The following is a 25,285-nucleotide window of genomic DNA, read 5'->3' as shown; positions in this document are numbered from 1 at the left end:
ATAAGGTATCTTCCTATGTTACTATGATAGCTGAAAGATATGGTTCCCTTTTAATCTTTCAATTATGTATTTATGTTAATGTTTTTAAGTATTTTAAATATCCTTCAATTTGGGTGTTGTTTGCCTCCCTGGGCTCTTTTAGGAGGAAGTGTGGGACAGAAATTTAAAGAATAAATATAAATCAGTATATACAAGAGGCCTGCACGGTGCTTTTAAGAAACATCACCAAGAATTTAAAGAATTGTTAATGTTCACTTCAAATGATTATTTGTATAGTTTTTATTAGTGTTTAATGTTTTATTGCTGTACACTGATGTGATATTTCATGCTATTGCAATACAGAAAAACTATTAGGTTTTCTTTAAGAACTTTCTGAACTACCTTGACCTTTAAAGAAAAAAAAGCTTGAGACCCCCTCTCCTCAGCCCCCCAAACTTCTTCTTTGCCTGATTGACAGTGAATGTTGTCTTTACAACTGGTTCACATAGAGCTTCTTGTGACTCCACCTCAGACTCTGCATTCACTTTTATTCCAAGATGTTGCTGTCTTAAAAGGAGTCAGAAGAGGAAGGCCTGACTTACCATCTGAGGCGCTGAAATATTCTGGGTTCACAGAGGCATAGAGCACTCCGTTTCCAAGCCTGTCGCTGTTCCTGTTAAAATGCAAGAGGAAAGTTCCTTATTTCAACACACATATTTTTTTTAAAGAGAGAGAGAGAAACATTTCACTCTATTCTGGTCCTCTCACCTTTGAGTTCTGGTTTGTGACTTGGTTTTCACACCCACACCCACCCACCCACCCCAATAGCAGCATTTGGCAGGTTGGGAATCAATTGTGTTACTTCCCAAATATGCCTATGCTCAATGACAGACTTATTGAACCTGGGTTAGCTGAACAAAATAACAACAACAGCAGCAGCTTGAGTCAATCAATTATAGCAAGGTGAAGAACACACAATATATTTGTCCTTGTCTGGGCTAGTACGACAAGGTTTGTGCCTGACTACAAAATCTATCAGGAAAAGGGCAATATTACTTTCTGACTTACTACATGCTGGCTGTCGTGTTGTTGTGAGGATGTTGTTATGAGGGTAAAATGAGGAGAGGGAGAATCATATATGCCCCCTTGAGCTCCTTGGAGGAAAAAGTGTGATATAAATGCAATAAATAAATACAAATAAATATCAACCCTCACCTCTTTTTATTACAGACATACAGCATGATGAGCAGCCCTCCAATGATCAAAATGACAGCAATGGGTAGAACAATAATCAGGTGCAAGAAACCCCCGTAATTCGGTGCTGCAGCGATCAAAACAAAGTAAATAAAAAGGTGGTGATTATTCATGTGTGCATCTCTACTGCTGTACTAGCTAGTTAGACCTCTCTGAAACATAAATAGCTACTTGCTGGGCAAACTTTACATATATCACACACACAAACACAGGGCGACCTAACAGAGCATTCTTTTTACAAGAGCACTTCCAGATGATCGGTATTTTGGGGTACGACTCAACTACATATCAGAAAAATTCAAGCTGCACTATTAGAGCTGATTTGGAGGTCCTGTGCTTCCTGAAAAAGAGCAGAGGTTTTATGATAAAGGAAGGTGATTGGGAAATGGCACTGGAAAGTGTGGGATAACACTTGTTTTGGCACAATGTCATTTAATCTCCTTGAAAATGCTCAGTTTAACTTCCTTGCAAATGTTATCAGAATGAACGCTCAAATCGGGATTAAGGTTCAACAAGCAGATCATCTGGAGGAACCCCAAGGGTGGCTGGCTGTTGCTCCCAAGGAAACTCACACAGAGGAAAGAAAAAGAAAAAGACACAGCTCATCTGCTGTTTCCCTGCCTTGAAACACAGACATTCTAATCTAATCAATCTAGGATAAATATCCAACCATCCATTTTCTGCAAAAAGTTCAGAATCTTAAATCTATAAAGAACACACGAAATATTGGGGGGGGGGGAGCAGTTACACAACCAGTGTGTCTGTTATTCCCCCCCCCCCCACCAACGAAAACATCCTTACTTTTGGGCTGCACATAGAATGAGATTGCCTCAGTCCAGGATCCGTTCCCAGCCAATGACGTGGCTTGAACTCGGACAGAATAATTTCCAGGGTTCAGATGTGTCAGTTTGGCTCCTCGAAGTTTCTTGTATTCTTGTCTTGAAACACATTCCCGCTTCTCCTACAGAAGTTTTTTTTGGGGGGAGAGAAAAGCAGTTAAAATGATTTTTATTAATGCAGCTTGTGCATGCAGGACACTGAGACTCGAGGCTCTGTAACCCAGAGGACAACTAGCAAAGCTTCTTCAGATGAATTTGGCGACTGGGCTGGGATAGAAGTGCTTAGGCAATCCTTAAGGTATCTTGGTTGTTCAGGGCTTTGTCTATAAACACAAGAACCTTGTAAATAGGGTTGGATGAAAAAGACCTATAATCCCGCTTACCTCTCCATTTTGCCCATATTTGATTTCATACATCAAGATCAACCCATTGGGGCTAACCGGTTCTGGCCACTTGAGGTATATAACGTTTTCTTCCTTCCCTTCCCACGTTACTGGCCCTGGAATGTTATCAGCTCCTTCTGCAAAAAGATGTGGGGGCAAGAGTCAATGTCAAGATTTGAGGCAAACAACATACCGTGGTGTCACTAAAGTCCTAAGAACATAAAGAGAGCCTGTTGCATCATGCCAGCCAGATGCCTAAGGGAAACTGGCAAGCAGCACATGAGCACAACATCACTCTTTTCCCGCATGGCTTCCAGCAACTGGTATCTATACCCTTTTCAGACCCACAACATGCATTTGGGGACCCGTTTCTTAATTTTTTACTATATATTTGCCTGCTGGTAGTGCTCCTGCTATGATCCACACTGAATTAGGCGACGGCCCAACCCACCAGTTGAAGACCAATGGTCTACACCAGGCATGTCCAAAGCCTGTGGCAATTTATTTCCTGGTGTAAAATCCTAAAAAAAAGCTTAAGCTCAACAACTTTGGTCGGCTCTCATGTATGTTCACTTCATCAAATCTGGCCCCTCTTTGAAAAAAGTTTGGACACCCCTGGCCGACACTCTACAGCAGTGGTTCCCAGTCAGCTAATTACCAAGGAGCGCCTATTTTTCAAAAGCCAAGCCACAGACCCCCTACTTTTGAAAATTTTGATATTTCTATGGTAAGTTACCTCTGCAAAGCAATTTTTTGAACAAAATGCAGGGTAGCCCCTAATAAGCAAAGGATTTTAGATATACTACAAAACAAGACTAGGGCTGAGCGATATCTGGTTTTTGACATTGTGATATATCAGTAGCTAAATATTCCGATACATCACAACGTCTGAAATGGGATATATGAGAGAGGATGGGTATGGGGGGGGGGGGCATTAAGCCGCCGTGAGTGAGGCAGCCAGCGAAGATGCACGTCCACTGTGGCTACTGCTGTTTTACCATTGACTGAGAAAAGCTGCTCAGTCTCAGTGCCAGGGGTAGGTAGTGCCACGGTGCCTTGAAGGGCAATCAGCTGCCCTGTTCTCCATCAGTGTGAGGGGGAGGTGGCACCTCACAATCAGCTGCCCAGTTTTCCCTCAACATGAGGGAAGGCTGCAGTGTTATCGACTCCCTCAGGGAAGGCAGCTCAGACTAGCAGTGTTACCAGGTGAAATCACTGTGCAATACTGGCAGTGCCATGAAATCAGCAGCCTTGCTCTCCCTGACACGAGGAGCGATGTACTGCTGGGTCAAAATTGTTATCGCGGTGTGATTTTTGGCCAATATATTGAAAAATTGCACAGCACTAAAACAGACCATAATTTTTTTGGTATTACCATGCAAAAATGACAAATATTTAGCTGGAGAGGATGCAAGAGATGGGGCCACAGACCCCCAGGAGTCCCTGAACCCCTAATTGGGAGCCACTGCTCTACAGTGTCTCAGGCATGGGTCTCTCCCAGGCTAGAAGAGACCCCTGCCTGAAACCCTGTAGAGTGTTTGCCAGTCAGTGTAGACCATTGGTCTTCAACTAGCCCTACCTGGAGATGCCAGGGATTGAATTTAGGGGCCATCTGCATGCAAAACAGTTGTTCTACACTGAGCTATGCTCCTTCCAAGTTGATTTCAACACGGGGAGTTAAAATTGCCTTTTAAAAGCAAGTCTGAGATTACAACGTTGTGCCAGGTTTTTGGTGTTTTTTTTGTAAGATGCTTTGAATGCAGAGATAAAGATGGAATTGTTCTTTTTATTATTATTAAGGAAGGAAGGAGAGAATTTAAGCCAGGTTTCAAAACTGTACCTGCAGGCATGGTTCTTGCAAAAACAAAGTTAGAGGCACTACAGCCGAGATTTGCAGCTTCATGATTGCAGCTGTGGATGTCAATACGGTAGAGCGTGAAAGGCAAGAGGTGGGAGATAAGTGTCCGCTCCCGGCCTTCCACTTTGCTTTCGAAGAAGGGAAACTCCATCTCGGCCTCCTCAGCATCCGATTCATTGGCAAAGTGCTCTGGGGCTGTGGCAGTCCTGTTCTTGTGAGCAAAGGTCGTGTTTGCAACAGGCGACAGATCCCTGCGCTTCCGGTCAGGCCTAGACAGAGAAACAAGAGAAGTCAGTGAAAGTGAGATTAGCATCCCTCTTTTATAAGGAGGAGAACAAATTTAAGAGACCCCGTCTGTAGCCAGAAGTCACAATGTTTTGAGAGAAAATAATGAGAACCATTAGGATGGTTAAAGAATGACAGATGTCCAAAGCTTGCATGACATCCCATTCAACAGAACTCTCTGTTTATAGGTGTTGTCTCTTCCGAGTTAAATTTCACATTGGTGATTCATCCAAGCCCAATAAAACACATTTCACAGGGAAGAAAAACAGAAAGGAGGCAGTGAGGGCAGAAATGATATAGAAAACACTGTGGGAAAACAGAATCACTTCAAACTCCATAGAAAGTTCAGCAATAGGACAAGCAATCATCAAGGAAAGAGGCAGATCCCATCATTGCATGCTTGCAAAAAAGCATTGGCCAGACCTTTGCTCCATATCTAGCTCAATTATTGCCTGCACTGGCTGGCAGCTGCTCTTCCTTTTTGGTTAATTTTTTTATTTGCAAATTAAACAAAGTAGAAAGAAGAACAACAAAAGAATAAGAAAGGGAAGAAAAATAACTAATACATTAATAATACTAATACTAATAAACCACCAGCAGCTCACATCGATACAATGGCATCAGTACATCTAACCTACAAGAAATTAAGTTAATGTAAGACCAGCTGCCCAAAGAGGTATCCCCAGACTGACATTTCATCTATAAGAAATATGTTCAAATGTAGCCAGGGAAGTGAGGTCTTCAGACCACTATGCAATAGGGGGTGGGTGTTCATCCTTCCTGGCTCAAAGTGCAAGTCTCTAAGCAACCATAAGGGCCCTCCAGGGCTTCAGCCAGAGAGTTTTCCCCCAGCCCCACCTGGAGATGCCTGGGATTTTATATCAATATTTAGAAATCACACTTTTAAAAAACATACAAGGTGGTATACACCACACAAAACTATAGTAAGAATAAAAACATAAATAAAAACAGAAACAGAAATTCAAATAACAAATGCCTGTTTGAATAACACAGTTTTTAGAAGATGCTTTTTAAAAGGCAGGAATGATTCCAGCCAAACCTCTGCTAGGTCAGGACTTGCTCACGCTAAAGACTCGGTCTCTATTAAAGGCCAACCGACCCTTAGAGGCATGAGAAACCATAAGAAATGCCCCATTAAGTGGTACCTAAGGATTGAACCTGGGAACTTCTGTGTTCAAAGCAAATGCTCCATAACTGAACAACCAGCCTTCTTTAAGGTCTTGGGATAACCTGCCTTGGATAGCTTAGATTGCCACCAGGGTCTCCTTTGAGAGGAAGGGCAGGATATGAATTTAAATAGTAATAAATAAAATAGCTGGGACTAGACCTAACTGGTGATGTTTTTAAAGGAACACAACCCTTTTATTTAGCATCTTTGGTGCTTTTGCAATGTTGCACGCTCCAGCAGGAGGCTCGAAAGTACTGCACCAGTCTAATAGGGACTGTGTTGACATACAAATTGCTCTCTCCCACGGGAGACAGCAATGAAGAAAAGACAAACAGAGGAGGTGGGGGAGAGAGAGAGAGACAGACAGACAGACAGACAGACATGTGCAAGTAACAAGTCGCTTAGAGGGAGCAATCTCACCCAGTTCCTAATCTCACAGTTCCCTGACATCCTGGGTTCTTAAGTCACTTTAACTGCTCAGTGACTTAAAGTACAAGTGACTTAGCAGTTGCATCTTAACTGCTAAGGTTCTTCTAGCATTGAAAAGAAAAATGCACCAATTATGAACACAAGCTGAGCAAAGAGGAGGAAAATATGCAGAAACAGTCAAGGCTCATGCTAGCAAATCGTTCCCACTTGCTTCCTCCCACAACCCAAAACTGCAATCTAGAGACTGTCACAATACCTGATCATTTGCTACCATTTCTTCTAGGGTCAAGATGCTCACGGCATTCTGTTGCTTCCCCTGCCCCACCAATGCATTACTCGTACAATTTCAAAATTAACTACCAGCTGAAATAAGAAATCTATACAGTGGTGCCTCGCAAGACGAAAAGAATCCGTTCCGCGAGTCTCTTCGTCTAGCGGTTTTTTTGTCTTGCGAAGCAACCCTATTAGCGGATTAGCGGCTATTAGCGGCTATTAAAGGCTTAAGGGATTAGCGGATTAGCTGCTAAAAGGCTATTAGCAGCTTAGTGCCTTAGAAAAAGGGGGTGGGGAGCGGAAAAAAACCACAGGAACTCGCAAGACATTTTCGTCTTGCGAAGCAAGCCCATAGGAAATTCGTTTTGCGAAGCACCTCCAAAACGGAAAACCCTTTCATCTAGCGGGTTTTCCGTCTTGCGAGGCATTCGTCTTGCGGGGCACCACTGTATTTGATTAGCACAAGGATGCCATGGCAGAGGCAGAAAGCTTTGAGCAGTGACTATCGTAACTAAGCTGATGGCTGTGAAAGGCAAAGCCAGGCAGAAGTTTCCCTGGTTGCCATTGGCTGAAATAGTCTGCTCCTTAGATAACTCAGCAGGGCAAGGAATGACAGCAGAGTGAATGGCCCAGAGGAATGATTGGAAAAAGCCGGAGAGAGAAGAAAAAATGGGGCATGTAGCAAGTATAAACTTCACACAACCAGGAAAACATGCACTTATCAGCAATCATATGGCACTATCAGTTCCATCTGAGACTTTTGTTATATATTTTGGAAAGTTGTTCATTCACTATGCATTTGGACACCTCTTAAAGTTTCTGCAACATTTTCTGCATGAAGATTCTTGAGATCAAGGAAATTTTTGTGTATTTTGTAGTTACAAACAGATGCCATCTTGAATCAGGATGTCAGACATAACTGTCTGACACTGCATTCGCTGATTTTAACCACCAATTTCAAAAGTGCACAATTTACTCATTTCACAGATTTCCTAAGCAATGCTGGGTGTAAGGCTGCTTGTTTAAAAGTTTTAAAAAAGAAATGAACCCCGTCGAGTGTTGGAAATGGACCCCCTCACCTGGGCAAAAAGATGGCATTATGTAGAAAATTCTCGAAGACTTTTCGGTATTCTGCCTCCTCCTTCTCTGCCTGCTTCTCCGCCTCTGTCTTTGGGCAGGAGCAACAAGGTCCCCTTTCTCCCCCAGAACCCTCAGGTTTGGTAGGTTCAGTTGCTTCCTCAGTATCGATGGTGCCGTCGGCGTATCTCCGAATTGGGACTTTATCTTTAAAGAAAGAGAGACATGCGAAGAAATCAGAAGCTGAAGATGAATCGAAAAAGAATGGCCCCATGACAGCCTGCTTAAAGCAGCTCCAAATGTAGGAAATGCAAAGGTCTACTGCCTCTCTATTCCCCTTAAAGTGGTACAAGTCCCAATGGAAGGGTTTTAAGTGAAGAGGGGGCAGGAGAACAGTTACAAACAGGCAAGAAAATTACACCCCCCCAAAAAAAGGCATGGATGGCGACACTTGGGAAAACGGGAAACTGCCTTATACAGTTAGACTTATAACTTAGCTCAGTGTTGTCTGCATCATGGATGGAGAAGCTCAGGGCTTAGAGCGAGGTTAAATTATATTTAGTTTTTATCCAATGTTTGTTCCAATTTGTTTGCAGGGCAGTTACATGGCAAAAAAGACCATTCTACTCACCATGAATGGGATTTCTGGGTCTCATGGAAGCTGCTGCCAAACTCTGTTATACTGCTATCCAGAGGTCAACAGGTAAAATAGCAAGTTACGTTTATAAACACAAAGAATTCCTACTTAGCTACCATGGATTTACACAACAGTGGAAGGCATTAGGCATCTAGACAAGAGCTTATAGGATTCTGATTCCTCAATATCAGACTGGTCACTCCATTCATCATCAACTGCTAGCACACTGTGTCTTGATCTCCAAGGGAAGCAGAAAACCCAAGCTGGGACTTAAGATCCCCTATCCCACATCAACGGGGAACTGTTGGAGTAACATTAGGTTGGTTTGGAGATCTTGAAGCGGCTGGCTAGGAAGTGCCCTGTGGCAGGACTACATCCTCTGCTGAAGTTCCCAGGAAAGATTCTTCAATGTATTGCAGGAGATCGGGGTTGAATCTAACTCCTGGAGAAATTCTAGCAGAATCCCCCAGAACCTGATGTAACCCCTCATCTTCCCTGGCAGAGAGTGTTAGTGGTCACAAGACATTCCTGGACTTTGGTGTGGGGTCAGGGCACACTGCTAAGTCTTGAAGCAGATGGTAGGAATCTGATTCTACTAATTCAGACTGTCCACTCTATTCATCACCATCTGGATCCATCATCTGAGGATCTAAATGTTGGTCTTCAGGGGAAGCACAGCCCCTTGGGAGGGACTGAGATCCTCTGCCAGAGCATGTCAAAATCTAACTGGATAATTTTTGGAGCCACCGCAGAAAGCTTTTTCATCCTGGACTTAGGCTTAGGCTCAAGGGCCGCTGTGATACCTTGTCAGAAGTAGAAGTGGCTGCAGGAAGATCAACGAGTTTGAGCGTCTCCTTAGCCTTGCCTAGAAGCATGAAGTCATGGGAGTCCTGAAATCATCTATCAGATTCTGACTCCTCCACTTCTAATTCACTACTCCAATTGACATCCTCTTCACTGAAGGAGAGATGCTCTGATTCCTGATCTTTGGGGGAAGAAGAGCCCCATGGGAGGGACTGAGGAACCCTACGGGAAGGTCACGCTCTAGACCATCTTTTGGCCTGGTATGTAGAAGGAGCAGAACTAGAAGGATTGAAAGTGCACCTAAGATTGAAGAGAGGAGGAAGGCATAACTGCATTTCTGGCCAGATCTACTAGCAAAGCCAGTACAATAACTCTGGATGCAGATCAGGCATAGCTTGAGTCTGGAGTTGTGTGCCAAGGGCAGAAGCTGCTGCTGCCAGAGGGAATAGTTTTTGTGAGGGAGCTATGCACTGCTAAACCGAAACTGTAGGAGCTTCTGTGAGATTCTAGAGGACTGCCTAGAAATCTAGATGACTGCCTAGGACTCTAGAGAGGGGAAACTCTCCAAACACTTGCAGAGGGGAGCAGCAAGTAGGCTGGGTTGGGGCTTCCTCTTTGTCCCAAGAAAGCTCTTCTGCCTCCTTGCCCTTCTGATTGAGTGCATGTCCATAGGAGCAGGGGGTCATGCCAGCTGCTAATCTTCCACTTACAGTGCCCCCTTGGGTAGCAAGATTGAAAGCAGCCAGGGGGAAACTACTTGCATACCCTCTCTGGATCTAAGGCATTCATTGTAGAGCACCCTTAGGGAGGGGGAAAGCTGACATCAAGGCTGAGAAGCAGAAAGGATGGTTGAAGACTGATGCAGTCAACAGAGTAGGGGGGTGTCATCATTAAGTTCTGCTCACAGAGGCTGGGTCCTTAGCCTGTAAGGAAGAAAACTGCAGTGTAGCAGTCATTAGCTCCCTGCATGAGGTGGCTGATTTCTTTAAGGCCTTGCACATATTTAAAGTGAATTCTTTTTTATTTTGCCCTTGCCTGTAGGCTAAGGCTTAAGCATAGCTGACAGACTGAATTCTCTGGCGACACCCCCCCCCCACTTGCCCGTGGGCTAAGGCTTAAGCAGAGCTGAGAGGCTGCTATGAGCAGGGACAAGACGGGCCGAGAGCACAGATCAATGGGCTTAAGGCAAGGTGGGAGGCAGCGACAAGCAGAGGAGAGGGAAGACTCATCTAGGTCCAGTGGAAAATGAAAGTAAAAATGGGTCTGCACGCTTAAAAGCAGAGCAGGAAAAAGCTTTGGAGGAAGCCACACTGGAGCTAACTAACAAAGTTATGAGTAAAAAAAAAAAAGTAAAAAAAAAATGGGGGGGGGGGGGGAGTCAGCCAGAAGAGGATCTAATGAAGGCAAACAAAGGTGAAAGGGAGAAGCAATCAGGGATAATGTCTGACGATGGAGCCAGGAGTCTTAGACGACTGCTTTTGATGCACGCAAAAGAGAAACTGGCTCCAGAAGGGACAGGGAGGAGCTACATAGGAATTATTTGTATTTTTAAACTTATTTTGCCTGTTGACTGCCGGATGGCAGTATAACACAGTTTGGCAGCAGCTTCTATGAGATTCAGAATTCCCATTCATGGTGAGTAGAAGTCTCTCTTTTTTTGACATTTAACTGCCCTGTAAACAAATAGGAAGAAATGTTTGATAATAACCCAATTTGGCAGCAGCTTCTACAGAGAGACCCAGAGAAAGCATTCATCCCACATTCATCTTTATTTGCTTGTGGGATACTTACACTTTTCAATACATTTCTCTGCCACTTTCCAAACTGCAAAAATTCCATGTTCCCCTTTTTTAGTGGATTTGTTGTACTAGGATGTCGGAGAACTTTAATCCACTTTAAATGCACAAACCTAAAATTCTGGTATGCTACTCAATCACTCCCATGAAATACTGGCAGTCTGGAGGCATCCCATACTACTTTTGCCTCCAGGAGGAAATCACACTTACAAATTTTCCTCTGCATTCTCCAATTCCTGAAATGAGAACTAGAATTTCTCTAGGGTGCTAGAATTTTCGTTCCATTTTTTAAACTTGCAAGGAGATTCTTTTTGTTTGTAATATGGAGGAATACTCAAAAACAGAACCACCTGTAGGATGAAGGAGCGGTACAGCCCATTCTGCTACTTCACTCTACTGCACGTGTAGACCACACCTTGATCTGCAGCCGATTTTGTGAAAAGCTAAACCAGCCTTTCCCCAGCCTGGTACTCTCCCTAGGTTGGTGGGCTCCAACTCCCATCAGCCCCAGACAGAAGTCTCTCCCAGTCCTACCCGGAGATGATGGAGACTGAACCTAGGACCTTTTGTATGCAAAGCAGATGCTCTACCACTGAGCTATGGTCCTTCCCTAAAAGACCATATGTTGACCCCGCAATGAACAAAGGGAGATATAATTCAGCAACCAAGGTGTTGCTGAACTGCATCTCACATTGACTGCTGGTAGCAAAGCCAACATTCAAGACTGTTGAGAGTTGTAACCCCACAATTTGGGGGCGGTGGCAAAAGATTTCCCTATCCTTGCTCTTTGCAATCTTAGGAATTTTCAAAGTGCTAAGATGAGGAGAAACCCTGAAATTGTGTAAGGGCATTTCAACCTTCGTCTCACCTTTGGAGCAGTAGTTGTGCCTATAAAGGTAACTATCCTGAGGCTGCTGTTGCCACCGCACAATGTAGTAGGAGAGGTTGCCATTGGGGAAAGTGGGTGGGTTCCATTTCACAATCAGCTGAGAGGAAGAATTGGAAGCTGAAATGACGTCCAGAGGAACAGATGGTACTAAGGGGGGGAACATAAGAAAAGAAGAAAATTAGAATTCCTGCAAGGTGATTATCACCTCCTAAAGTCAGAAACAGAACAAGATTATATTTACAGAGAAGAAAACCGTTGTTAACATTCTCCATGCAGGATATGTTGTGAACCGCTCTCAGATCTACAGGTATAGGGCGGTATACAAATTTAATAAATAATAATAATAATAAAAATCCTTGCTCATTCACCAGAGCTAAAGTACAAATACAGGACAACATGGCACCCAACATGCACATCCTTATTTATTTATTATGGGTTTAGACTATTAATGTACTGGTCCATTACAATAGTCTTTAAGTGGTGTACAATGAACGCAAAACAATGGAATGGAAATGCCTGCCAACACCTCCTGCCCCATAATTTTAAGATTCTGTTTAAAATTGAGGGGGTTGGTCTTTTTTTTAAACTAGGTAGGGGTTGCCTGTTTGAGGAGGGGGTAATCCTGCTTTTATCTATTTGATGGGGAGGGTTGCATCTTTTTTTGTAGGGTGGAGGTAGTTCTGAGCATAACCAATCCCCCCGTGAAATGGATATTGGTAGGTTCCTGTGGCAGTTGTGCTCCTATGCCTATAAAGGTCAGCAAAGGCTGTTCCAAAGCAACACAGGTTCATATGCCCCCAAATGAACCTGACACTCGTTAAAGGAACCTGTGGTTCCTCGGGAGCATAATCAATGTTCCTTAATTAGAAGATCAGTTGTGTCAGAGAAGCTTCTCTGAAAGGCAGCCTCTGGCTTCTCTCCCTGTCACAACTGCCCCCCCCCCTCCAGCAACACACAGCCCACAAAAGGGGCTTGACTATGCACTGGGGTGCACTCTCGGTTCACATGGGACAATGGGGAGGGCCTGAGAGGTCTAATCAGTGCCACATATGAACACAGCATGCATCTTAGGAGGCACCCCAGAATGCTACGCCATTCCCTCTGCAACGCACAGGAATTCCTGCCATGCAAAGGGTTCTTTGAAGGAGGGAAGTTTAAAAAGACCAATGGCATCAAGGCATAGCCAGCTAAGCAGATTAGCCCAGTAAATGGTCTAGGTGTACCCAGCGCTATAGAACTGGTGAAGCTCTGTACCTGGATTGGAGACCACTGGGAAATCCTTGTGCACACTCTTAGCTTTCAAAGGAAGAATGGAAATTAGAGTATTTACAACAAATATAATAATTTGTGCTACCTTAAATATGGTCAGGGATGTGCATACTCTCGTTCTTAATACATGAGATTCTGAGCTAAAAATAAACACATTCAGGACTCTAGTAATGCAAATAACCGTAACATATTTAATTCCGGCTAGCCTGGGAGGGGATGGGGAGTTTAAAGAGGAACCGCACAGAACTTCAAAGCATCAGACACCCTGTTTCAGGAGAAATGAGACTTATTTTGATCACAAAAAGTGTATGTTGCAGAGAATGGCATGGATACCCCCCCCCCCAAAAAAAAGATCCCTGTCTGCAGCAGAACCAGAATCAATCCCGTTTCCGCACTGAATCAGATACAATTTCCATTTTCAATTAAGAGAGACTTCGTTCAAGATGATTAAATGCTGTTGGGCATTTATCTGTGTTTGATTAATCAGACAATTATCACCTCTCCACACACAGCCCTGTATTGGATACAATTAAGTTCTGGCAAGGCCAACTTGGAGAGGCGTTGTATAGTTAAAGCCATCACTGGTCTGCAGGAGCTGCCTGATGTGCTAACAAGCAAAACAGCCCCTGCGCACGAAACATCAAAATCTGTTGTCACTGGAGACCTACCTGCATGGGGCAGCTAGGATGACTCCTTGCTTCCCTCTTTCAGCACTAAACCTTCCCCAACCTCACCATAGCTGGTCCCACAAATACAGTCGTACCTTGGTTTTCAAACAGCTTAGTTCTCGAACGTTTTGGCTCCCAAACACCACAAACCCTGTTCTGGTTTGCGCACTATTTTTTGGAAGCTGAACGTCCGACGGGGCTTCCACAGCTTCCAAAGCTGCACTTTGGTTTTTGAATGTTTTGGAAGTCAAACCGACTTCCAGCATGGATTCCGTTCGACTTCCAAAGTACAGCTGTGTAGCACTTTCCCATCACCCAGCCAACACAACCTCTATCCTCTCTCAACCAGAATTCAGGAAGCACAGAGGGCATCAGAAATCTAAGGACCATACTGACACGTCTTAGGGAAGCTTGGGCCTGATAGCATAGAATGTGTGGGATGATATATGGCATATATTTCCTTAAAAAATGTATCATCCCAAACTAGGGAAGCTATGCTGAATTAACCTAATGGTATTTTACACTGGCCAAGTTGAACAATATCGAGGGTTGCAAAGGTTGGTGGGTTATTTCCACATGTGGTGGGAATGTCCAGTCATACAAGTGTTGTGAGGAGTTCTTCAGCAAGTCTTAGCTATAGTGCAACAACTTTTTTCAATGTACCCTGGACTAGCTTTGTTGTCAATATTGCCTGATACAATGTGAAACGTGCAATATAAAGAGTGAATTGTTTTCTTACTTGTAATTGCACTTATGGAAGCTGCTCAGCACTGGACGTACCACAGACATTTTAGTCTAAGAGGTTGCTGGAGCAGAATCTCCAGATTGGCTGTGACAGAGAAATTGAGAGAGCGCAACAGACAGGCCAGAGAAGCCAAAATGCAGAAATCTTCCCCCATTACCTGCAACACCTCTCATTGTTTATGTTAATAAGCAAGAGGGTAAATTACTTACTCCAATTTTGCAAAGACCCTCGTGCTCAGATGTAATTCCTAAGCATTTCTAGTCACTGGTTTGATAATAATATAACCTATGCCTCCTTTATTTTACCTTATGTTGTGTATTCAGTCTCAGTTGTGAGAGTTTGTGATGTTGGATGCCATATCTTTACCAAGTATTGAAAAAAAAATTAATAAAATAAAAAATAACAATCTAAGGAGAAGGCTCATTCATAACCCATTGACTGTTGCACCAAGTCCTGACTTGGCCATCACAGGTCAAACCTCTACAGAACTTCAACGTAGGTTCAACAGAAAGGCACCAAATTATGCATATGTGTGAATGAACTGGCCAGAGCTTTTGATTCTGCAATGTATTTACTTCTGAAAAAACTGCAGCCCTGGTAGCATTCAGCCTTCGTACTGGTAAGCCACATTAAAGCAGCTGATTCTAAAATTCAACAGTGACTATTTTTGCTCCTTGTTTTTGCATTTTCATATCAAAAATCCCTGGATCTTTGAATTAAACAAAGCTTGGATGAGATGTTGCAAAAACCAACAAACCGTATCTTCTGGCCATCTGCTGGAAAACCTGTGCAACACCTCCCCTTCCAATATAAATCGCAGAGTACTGACTAATAGCCTGATGCTACTATGCACATTTACTCATAAGCAAATCCCACTGGGACACAGCAGGACAAAATCTGAGTTGCATCCTAGTATCTATGTTTTGCAGCCAAAGCCTAATTAAGCCGAAACACTTGAGATTTATTGTTAGTTTATATTACCCACTGAAGGCACTGTGGATTGGTTTTCCAAGCACACAGCCCTCTCTGTCAAAGCAATACCATCTTTCGAAAGCGCAAAGTAATTTATCGGGACCAAGTGCTGTCACGCAGTTGTATTCAACAGAGTTTTACTCACAATAAACCCTCTGAAAGTTAATGGAGTTAGGAAACCTCCATGAATTTTGAAAATGTCAGAATATGACAAATACTGGACACAATATTTTGGGTTTTTGTTTTACCTGCAGCTTTCGTTCGGATGTAGACAATCTCACTCTTTGCTCCATGAGCATGGTAATTCTCCATCATAGTGAGCATGACAGCCTTGACGTAAATGGCATACTGAGTCCACGGTTTAAGCGCCTGTAGCAAAATCCCCGGATTGTCTTCTTTATTTTGAGGAAGGTCCACATCAACCAGGTTCCAGCTGTTAGAGCGGCACGCATCTTGCCCGTCATATTCTGTCACATTCTTGAAAGGCCTGGAAACAGGCAACCAAAGAGGGCTGTGAATTTTTTACTTCTAACAAATATCGCTTTAAAAACTTTTAAGGATGGAAGCTTCATGCCAACTTTCCCCCAATGGAACTCATAATAATAAATCTTCCGCATTTTATAGGAGGAGTATAAAAAAAAACACAACCTGGAGAATCCCAGGTTTTTATTTCTCAAGTTCTATTCATATTTAGGAAACCAAGCCTTCGCAAGTTACTGAAATGACAAGGGATCTCCAAAAGGGGCAGGCCACCGTTGTTGTTTTTGCTTCCCACAAAATGAAGCTTTTTGTTAAAGACAAAAGCAAACAGCTTTTTATTCAGCCACTCCCTGGCTAAAGCAGACATAAAGCAAAAGAAGAAAATAAATAAATAAAGACGACCTCCTACTCCTCTCGGACAAGATGCATGCTTGCAGCCTCCACTAAAGGACTTGGATGGTTAGTCCCAACACTACTTTTTTTATATAGGGAGGTGGGGAATGCTGAAGTGATATTAACAGCCACCACTGGCAGAATTTATTTCCTACAACAGACTGACTACTCATGAGGTGCGCAGATTTCAGGGGTAGGCAGAACTTGTCAGATCTACTCCCCCTGCCCAGAACCCAAGATCTACCAAACAGACCAGATGGAAAGGGCACACAAGGGTGCCTCTGAGCACATTCTAAGCCTAAAGATTTGTTTTCAGTGTTCGAACTCAGCGGAGCCCACAGTCCACTCACAGAAGGGATCACGTTCTTTATTTCCAACCTAAATTAGGCAGCTGAAAAGTCAATTTGATGTTGCTATGTTTTAAATCCTTGATGATCTACTGAAGATTGCCACAAGATTTCCCAGCGGGTACCAGTCTACCTTCCACCCTCTCCTGCTTTAAATCTATCAACCTTGCACTCTTTTAGCTCCATAGACAATGGTCTGGAAACTCCATTACTTCCTTCTTAACAAAAATTATACAGCCCTTGTGAGGATTCACCCATCTCATTCTGCTCTTCAATTTCTTGCCTTCACATCACTCATATAGGTCCCATCTGAACCATATATTTATATCACTTTTATACCACTTTAAACAGCCATGACTTCTCCCAAAGAATTCTGGGACCTGTCGTTTCTTAAGGGTGCTGATAGTTGTTAGGAGACCCAATCCCCCCCCCCCGAATTACAATTCCCAGGGTAACAATCAATCCTTCTTCACATGGAACTCTGAGAACTGTAGTTCAGTGGGGGGAATAGGGGCCAGTTAGCAACTCTCAGCACCCTAAACAAAGTACACTTCCCAGGATTCTCCGGGGGTAGCCATGATCATTTAAAGTGATATCACAGTGCTTTAAATATATGGTGTGAATATAGCCTTAATGCCTGGCTTCTGGTTAAGGCCAGTCTGCCCTCTGTAAGATGGGGGACAACCTCTTAGTCATCATCATCCTGCAAGCTTTGCAAGAGGCACTCTTGGAAAATAGCAATGTCATAAGCAATCTTGCCACGAGGAAAAAAGGTGGCCCTTCAATCCAGCCTTTCACAACCAGGTGTCCTCTGGAGGCTTTGAACTACAACTCCCATCAGCTCCCACTGGTACCATCTAAAACATCTGGATGGCACCCAGTTGAGAAAGGCTGCCCTCGTCCATCTCACCAGGACCCCATGGATTCAGTCTCCTTCTATTATTAGTCAAAATACATACACAATCACTAATTATATTTAACGAGTGCTTAACAAAGGGGAACAGATCAATATTTAAAAGAAAACCACTGTTTTGACAGATTTTTACTGTCAATGAAACTTGTTTAGTCAACTGAGTGGCATTATTCAAACGGCTCGCTCATCACCCACTCCTGGCTGAAACACAAACTACTATTTTACACACAACTTTGAAAAGTTTTGGAAGCAACAATGGTAAAAATATTAGGTTATACCAAAGCACTTTACACAGAAGAATTAAGAGGCCTTGCCCACAGAGTCACAATCTAGGTGCACAAGAGATGCTGACTGCATTCAAGAGTAAAACTATGATTTATCATTAAGAGAACAACCCTACCGAAGCCTTGGGCTCTCACACTCCCCACTCCTCCATTACAACTATGACGAAATCAGAAGATTCCATTTTTATTTTTGACTAACCACAGTTTAGCATTATGACTGAAGCTGGACAAACTGTGGTTAGCCTCGAATATGGTTTACTTAAGGAAGCCAACTTCAAACCATGGTTTATGGAAGTGGCTCGCTTCAATAAACAATAACTAACCAGATTTCACAGTCCAGATGCAATGCTGAGCTGTGGTTAATCAAAAGCAGACTTCAGATTGCCTCCTCAAAGCTGGGCTGGAGGAGGAAGGAGCATGTGAGCTCATCTACTATTGTTCCTATCATAAGCCTTATTGAGTTTATTATTATGTCTGAATGCAGCCAAAGGAAAGGAATATGAGAAAGGGAATGGGGAAAATTCTAGCAGAGATGGAAACGTACTGTGGATGGCAAGATATTCCATAGCTTTTTACATACTGAAAGTGACAGGGCCACTTACAATGTCAGAAATAAGAAGAAAAAATTAAAAAGAGGCAAAGGAAAAGATGAGTAATAGAAGAAAATATAGTGGGGCGGGTTGCAAAGTAACAGGCAGCAAGGTTAACAAAGCAGACATGAGAGTCTGAAAAACACCAAGGAATAAAAATTTCACAAGAGTGGCTGGGGAAACCCAACCAGATGGGCGGGGTATAAATAAATTGTTGTTGTTGTTGTTGTTGTCGTCATCATCATCATAGAAAGCCAACATCAAGCCATGGGTTATGTAGCTGACTTGATAAACTAAGTAGAGTGATTTAAACCTGGATGCCTGGCTTAAACATCTGGCTTAAACATAATGGGATTCTTTAGCAGCTTGTCCTTCTCCAGTGTAGGAGGAGAAAGAAAGTGGGGCACACAAGCCAAACACTTTGATCAGGCATCTTCAGGCTCAACCATATTGCAACAAAACATAGTTTAACGTTATGTGGCCACTGTGTTCAAGAGGTGCTCTACCCTTTCATGTTGCAAACATTTTTTGCTATAGGTACATAATATGAACAATCACCACACAACTTTAAACAGTTGTATATATACCCGTGGAAAACCTCAACTGGTGAGATTTCATTTCAAGTCTCCACAGAGCCATAGTGCTCAGTGGATTACCTTACACCAGTCTCTCATACACATGCACACCTCACTCAGCCTACCTGGGATAAAGCTCTTTGGCAAAAGGACCCAATTAAAATGCTATCTAACCCTTGCTATAGTTTAACAGCATTTGCTCTTTGTCCTCAACTTGGTGATCTTTAGTAGGAGCTACATGGAGATCCAGGCCCTCTTTTTACTCAATCAGCAGCATCCTTCATACAATTTGCTAGCCTTTCCTCCCTCCACCCCACATACGCAAAACACACACATTAGTGGTATCATCCGGAGATGTGCATACTCACGCCTCTTTGTAATAAACGGTGAAGCTAATCAGATCTCTGTAGTCTTTGGGGCGATACTGTTCCCAGGTTAGCATGATCCGATTCTTCCTGGTTGTGTTGGAAATGAATTTCAGAATGTGGCTTTCACCTGAAAAACGCAGGACAGCAAGTGAGCTGAAGTGTCACAAAGTGTTAACACACACAAGGATTTTTGTTACGTTCCAACTTCATTTCTAATTCTATCATTGTTCTGCTTTTACTTTTTAGTAGCGCAGGCTACAAATTGGCAGAGCAGCACTTACGGTCTACTCAGGAATATCATGGATCACCTTACTTTCCGAAGAGTTTTCCACTGCTAAAACTGACTGGAGATTAGGGGGGTTATGGCCTTTGTCTTCTCCTGCAGTGAGAGGCCTGGGGTGGGGGCTGTCTGGCACTTAAGGTGTGACAGGTAAAACATTCCTGTAAGCACAAATGCACTCCCCCCCTTATAGGAATGTGAATGTGTAAATCAGCCTTATACAGGTAGGAACCTCAGGCTTGGTAACTAAATGCAGGCCTGAATGCTTCTTTGTCAGGTCCTCAAGATTCTATTCAGGCGACACCAGCCCTGCTTTGCATTGAGCGTTTTTGCCTGGCTGGAATGTGTCCTTGATGCTTCTTGCTTGCCTAGATGAAGGACAGTGTGAGGTGTGTGACAAAACTAGCTGTCTGTACAAGGGAAAATTTCACATTTTCTAACCTGCCTATTGTTGCTTCCAGCCTCACCCACCACTGACATGTGGCCCCCAGAAGGTTGCCAAGAAGGTAATATGGCCCTTGAGTTGAAATGGGTTCTCCTTCCCTGCTTCAAAGTCCTTCAACACCAAGAGTTTCCCAACTAGGGATAGACGATATCTGGTTTTCAGCATCATGATATAGCAAAGGTAAAGGGACCCCTGACAGTTAGGTCCAGTTGCGGACAACTCTGGGGTTGCAGTGCTCATCTTGCTTTACTGGCTGAGGGAGCCGGCGTACAGCTTCCAGGTCATGTGGCCAGCATGACTAGGCCGCTTCTGGAGAACCAGAACAGTGCACAGAAACGCAGTTTACCTTCCCGCCGGAGCGGTACCTATTGATCTACTTGCACTTTGACGTGCTTTCAAACTGCTAGGTGGGCAGGAGCAGGGAGTGAGCAACAGGAGCTCACCCCGTCACAGGGATTCGAACTGCCGACCTTCTGATCAGCAAGTCCTAGGCTCTGTGGTTTAGACCACAGTGCCACCCGCGTCACCAGCTAAATATCACAATATACTGATATACCACAATGTCTGAAATGAGGATGGAGCTATGTAGTAGCATTGGCTGGCTTCACATTTTTCCTGCATCATGATTTTTGCACAGTGCGTGTGCACACATACACCATGATTTGCAATACTTCCAGGTCAAAAATGCTAAAACCATTATCATGATATGGTCTTCAAACCAGTTTTGGACAATATATCAATTTATCACCCAGACCTATTCTTAATATGTTTCATACAGAAGAGATTCAGCCAGTCCCTGCCAAGTTAAATCGGAAGCTTGTTTACCATGAACTTCTGTTCATGGAAGGAAGTTCTGAACTCCCAGGATAGCACCTCCCTCCAGCTGAGACAGGCTGGATTCTTGAGTCTTCAGACTCATCAGGCAGGGGAGGGGACACCCCACTCTCCAGACCAGTCCTACCTGGCACTGGGGATGGCTGGGTTTGTCTATAGCGCCAAGCTTCAAGTGAACAGGCAACGCTTTTCCTCATCTTCCAAAGCCATCCAATTCAAAACAAAAAGGGATGTGTGTGCTTGTGTATGTTGTTGTTTTTTTAAAAGACCCTTAATTCTTGCATAGAGAATCTAGCATGCAGAATGTCAAACAGGGAAGCAGGTTCTTGCTTGCTTTGCTTCTGTTGTTTCTAAAAAGAAGCTTGCAAATCTTAAGAGAACTACCAGTGCTTCATCCCTTTTGTATTCTGGCTCAAAAAACTGCCAGCATTTCAAAGCCCATTTAGCTTGTTTGAGGAGTCTCTCTCTCTCTCTCTCTCTCTCTCTCTCTCTCTCTCTCTCTGCATGGAAGGCGAGCAAGTCAGAAAGCTCTTTTGTGTGTTTGTGTGTGTTTTAAGAAACAAACAAAGGCTGGCATGAGATTTGGTGGCAGTGGTAGCAGCAGCAGTCCAGGCACCTGTTATTCGTCTAGGGCTCATGAGCCCACTGCCCACTCAACAAAAAAGCAGGCCTGTCTTTAATTGAGGACCAGAAACCAGGAAAGGGCCAGCAATTCAGTGGCAGTGAATGCAGAAGGACCCAACACCTCTAGTTAGGGCTGTACAATTCTCCTGTCTGAAAGAGACACTGCCATTTAATGTAGACAATCCTGAGCTAATGTGGTTGCCTGTTTGTGGAACACACTCCTCAGTGAGATGCCTGGTTTTCTGGCACCAGATAAAAAATTAACTTTTTTTCCCCCTCCCAGGTTTTCGATGCAGTACAATGATGTTGTCTGATGCTAGTGTGCTATTGAAGCTTTCTGCTACTATGGGATTGCTTTGTGTGTTTTTGCATGTGTTTTTGTGTAAATGTGTTTCTAGTATAATGTATTTTTTTTACTTCTGTTTTTAAATATATTGCAAGGCACTTGGAGAGTATTTGCACAAGAACGAACAACTTTCATTAATTGCAACTGTAACAAAAGTAAGAGAATCATCATTATCTTATACTTCCTTTACGTACAGGACGCTCTCTCTCCGTTGTTCCTTGGATTTATGTCGCCTTTACTCTGCCGGTCTTTGGTTCCAGTAACCCTCTCCATATCCTGGATCTCCGAAACACAGAGTCTGGGATTAAAAGCAAAGTACATCTTGCCTTCCTTTATGGTCAGGTTGTGATGGCTCCAGTCCCATAGCTGTTGCAGGTTTTGGTTGTCCAGAACATAAAATGAGTAATTCCTATAAAAAAAAAAATAAGGGAGGGAGAGGACAGGAATGTTTTGAAAGCAAAACCAGTCTTTGCCAACAACTGTACACATTTTCCGTGCTGCTTGTTGCCTCCCTGCAAATGAAACAAATGAACATTACAGCAGGGAGCTTACAAGGCTGACAATCCACACAAGTGGGGGGGGGGGGAACTCTTTGCTCTGCTAGGGAGAACCCCCACAAGAATCACTGATGCTCGGAGAGAGTGACTTCCCCCACCCTAGAGAAGCTGCAACAGCAGATTAAGAGGCACTTTGGAGAGTGCTGTGCATTGCAGGCATCCAATGCCACTAAGGAATAGTGCACTGATTACCATTGGGGCTCCAGAAACATAGGAAACTTCTTTACACAGAATCAGACCACTGGTCCATATAGCCTAGCATTGTCAATGTCAGCTTGCGGCAGCTCTCTTGGGTGTCAGACACTGAGGTTTTCCCAGTCCTACTTGGAGTTGCCAGGGACTGAACTGGAACCTTCTGCACCCAAAGGATGTGCTTTTGCTTGCTTCTCCTGAAGCATCCAGAATCTAAAGGTGCAGTAATGGCCCAAAAGTCAAACTAGGATTCTTGCTGTAGCCTTGTAAACAGAGGCACTTGTCTAATCGTCCCTGGAAAGTGAAGCATTGCCTTCAGGAAATAAAAGGATAAAAGCTGGTTTACCCCTCCCTTTCTTTTTGCCTGCAAATGACTGATTTAGGAATACAGGTATGTGAATGAATAACCCCCTTGCGGCCTGGAAACTTTGAAGGATTTGTTTACAAGATTTATCTTTCACGTTTCTGAAAAACATGGCCATAGTACCATGCCCAGACACTTCTGCAACAACACCTTTATTGCAAGGAATAGAAACAAACACGTCTTCAGAAACTATATGCGGCAGAGTACCCAGAGAAACATGCGGGCATGGATATGTGTTTAGTTGGTAAACAGTACTGCTTGCAGGTTACTTGTTTCCACACTGGTAAGAATGGGTGGCAGATTGCTGCACTGTTAAATCAAGGGTCAACAAACCTTTTACAATTTGAGGACTATATTATCTTCTGGGCAACCTCCTGGGGACCCCATGTCAGGGTTAGGTAGGGCCAGAGGCTAAAGAGGGCATAGCAATGAATATAAATGCTACTTTCCACCAGTAGGCCAGTTTCTATCCTCCATCCATGGAAGTGTGAGGCATTATGAGACTTCAAGGGCACATTCCAGTCACATTCCAGCACTCAAGGAGAGTGTGAATGAAGAAGAAGAAGAAGAGGAGGAGTAGGAGGAGTTTGGGTTTGATATCCCGCTTTATCACTACCCTAAGGAGTCTCAAAGCGGCTAACATTCTCCTTTCCCTTCCTCCCCCACAACAAACACTCTGTGAGGTGAGTGGGGCTGAGAGACTTCAGAGAAGTGTGACTGGCCCAAGGTCACCCAGCAGCTGCATGTGGAGGAGCGGAGACACGAACTGAAACTCAGATATATAAGCTATGTACCAAATGGCTCCTTAAACCAGGGTTACAGTTGCCAAAACAGAATGCCTAGTTGCCATCTGGAGGCCAGGTGGCTCAGAAGTCATATTTTTCAATGACTTTTTGGTTCCTGGAATTGGGTTAGGATTGTGCAGATGAAATATCATAGACAGAATTTTACAGGAGGTGTTGTTACGTGTGTGAAAACAGTCAAGATCCCAGGATCCCCAGGCATGCATCTCACGATGGTGGAGTTGCCAGACGCCATCCTGGCATCTTTCTTCACTTGGTCGCAAGTGGCCAATAGCCAGGAGCAAAATGCGCCTGGTGAATTTTGAATGCTGGTCCTGAGGGTCAGGCAGAGAAACCTGGAGGGCCTAGGGAACTCCCATGGTGGCTTTTAAAGAGGATATGACAAATTAAGGGAGGAGAAGGCTATCAATGGCCATCGGCCCTGATGGCTGTGCTTTGCCTCTACAGTCAGGGGCAGCAATGCTTCTGAATACCAGTTGCCGAAAACTGCAGGAGTTGTGAGTTCTTGTGTTTGGATCCTGCTTGAAGATTTCCCACAGGTATCTGGTTGGCCTCTGTGAGAACAGGATACTGGAACAGATGGGCCATCAAGCAGGTTCTTCTTATGTATGGCTGCATTCAGCTGTAAACATCTTCAGAGAGAGCTGGGGATATCCCCAGCCAGAAACCCTGGAGCGCTGCTGCCAGTCAGTGTAGAAGATACTGGGCTGGATGGACCACTGGTCTGACTCAGTATAAGGCATTTTTTTTATGCTCCCATGTCTTAAAAGAATGGCCTTAGCTCAGTGGCAGAGAATCAGCCTGACATGAAAAATGTCCTCCGACATCTCCAGGTAGGGGTGGGAATGTCCCCTTGTCTGAAACCCTGGAGAGCTGCTGCCAGCCAGTGCAGACAGTACTATGCTAAATGGGCTAATGGTCTCCCTTGGTACGAGGCACTTTCCTTATTCAAGGCAGAAGAGCAGATCCCAGGATTTGCCAGGAGCAGAAAGAAGAAAAACACTTGGCTGCTGCTTTCAAAGTGCACCGTCAGGGCAATCTTCACGGGGAAGGGAGACAGTGGGATTTTTCGAGTGTAGAATCGAGCTTATTCTATCACATAGTGGAATTTTAAGAATTTAAAGCTCACCAAAGCACAGCCTGAGAAAAAAGGGAGGCTTGTGAAGAAACCCTCATGCTGTAACATAATCCTTTCAGACCTGATAAATCAGAAATCAGACACATACGGTGCCTTTCCCATGACCTTGCTACCACCTTGTTCACAAACTGTTTTTCCCAAATCTGTGTTTATTAACTGCTGTCACAGCTTAAATCCAAAAGGAATGGGGGGGGGGAGGGAGAGAGCAGAGAGAAAGAGAACATACACAGCAATTTCCCAGACAAACTCCACTGCCACAAAAACAACCACAACCTGCAAGATTCTGACATGCTGTCTCCCCTCCGCTACTGATAAATTTTGTTGCACGCATATGGTGCAAAGGTGGAAATCGCCCTGTGGTTTGAGACCGCAAGGAGTGGTGTCAGAAGACATGAATTAGTGAGTA

The 25,285-nt window shown here is 43.8% G+C and overlaps 1 protein-coding gene across 2 annotated transcripts in view; it reads right to left on the bottom strand.

The window, feature by feature from the left end:
• Positions 1-25,285, bottom strand: part of IGF1R (insulin like growth factor 1 receptor) — a 182,957-nt gene that overhangs the window by 22,270 nt on the left and 135,402 nt on the right. For both annotated transcript variants that reach the window (XM_083411841.1, XM_083411840.1), the window contains exons 6-15: positions 22,020-22,234; positions 19,297-19,423; positions 15,595-15,833; positions 11,672-11,839; positions 7,569-7,773; positions 4,296-4,582; positions 2,456-2,592; positions 2,035-2,194; positions 1,195-1,300; positions 582-652 (exon numbers count right to left, since the gene is read on the bottom strand). In XM_083411841.1, coding sequence (XP_083267967.1) covers positions 582-652; positions 1,195-1,300; positions 2,035-2,194; positions 2,456-2,592; positions 4,296-4,582; positions 7,569-7,773; positions 11,672-11,839; positions 15,595-15,833; positions 19,297-19,423; positions 22,020-22,234 — 1,715 coding nt within the window. The remainder of the gene's footprint in view (positions 1-581; positions 653-1,194; positions 1,301-2,034; positions 2,195-2,455; positions 2,593-4,295; positions 4,583-7,568; positions 7,774-11,671; positions 11,840-15,594; positions 15,834-19,296; positions 19,424-22,019; positions 22,235-25,285) is intronic.

The sequence above is a fragment of the Podarcis tiliguerta genome (assembly GCF_965153285.1).
Source record: "Podarcis tiliguerta genome assembly, chromosome: 14".
In the NCBI taxonomy this organism is placed as follows: domain Eukaryota; kingdom Metazoa; phylum Chordata; class Lepidosauria; order Squamata; family Lacertidae; genus Podarcis; species Podarcis tiliguerta.
This window is presented reverse-complemented; position numbering and strand designations above follow the sequence as displayed.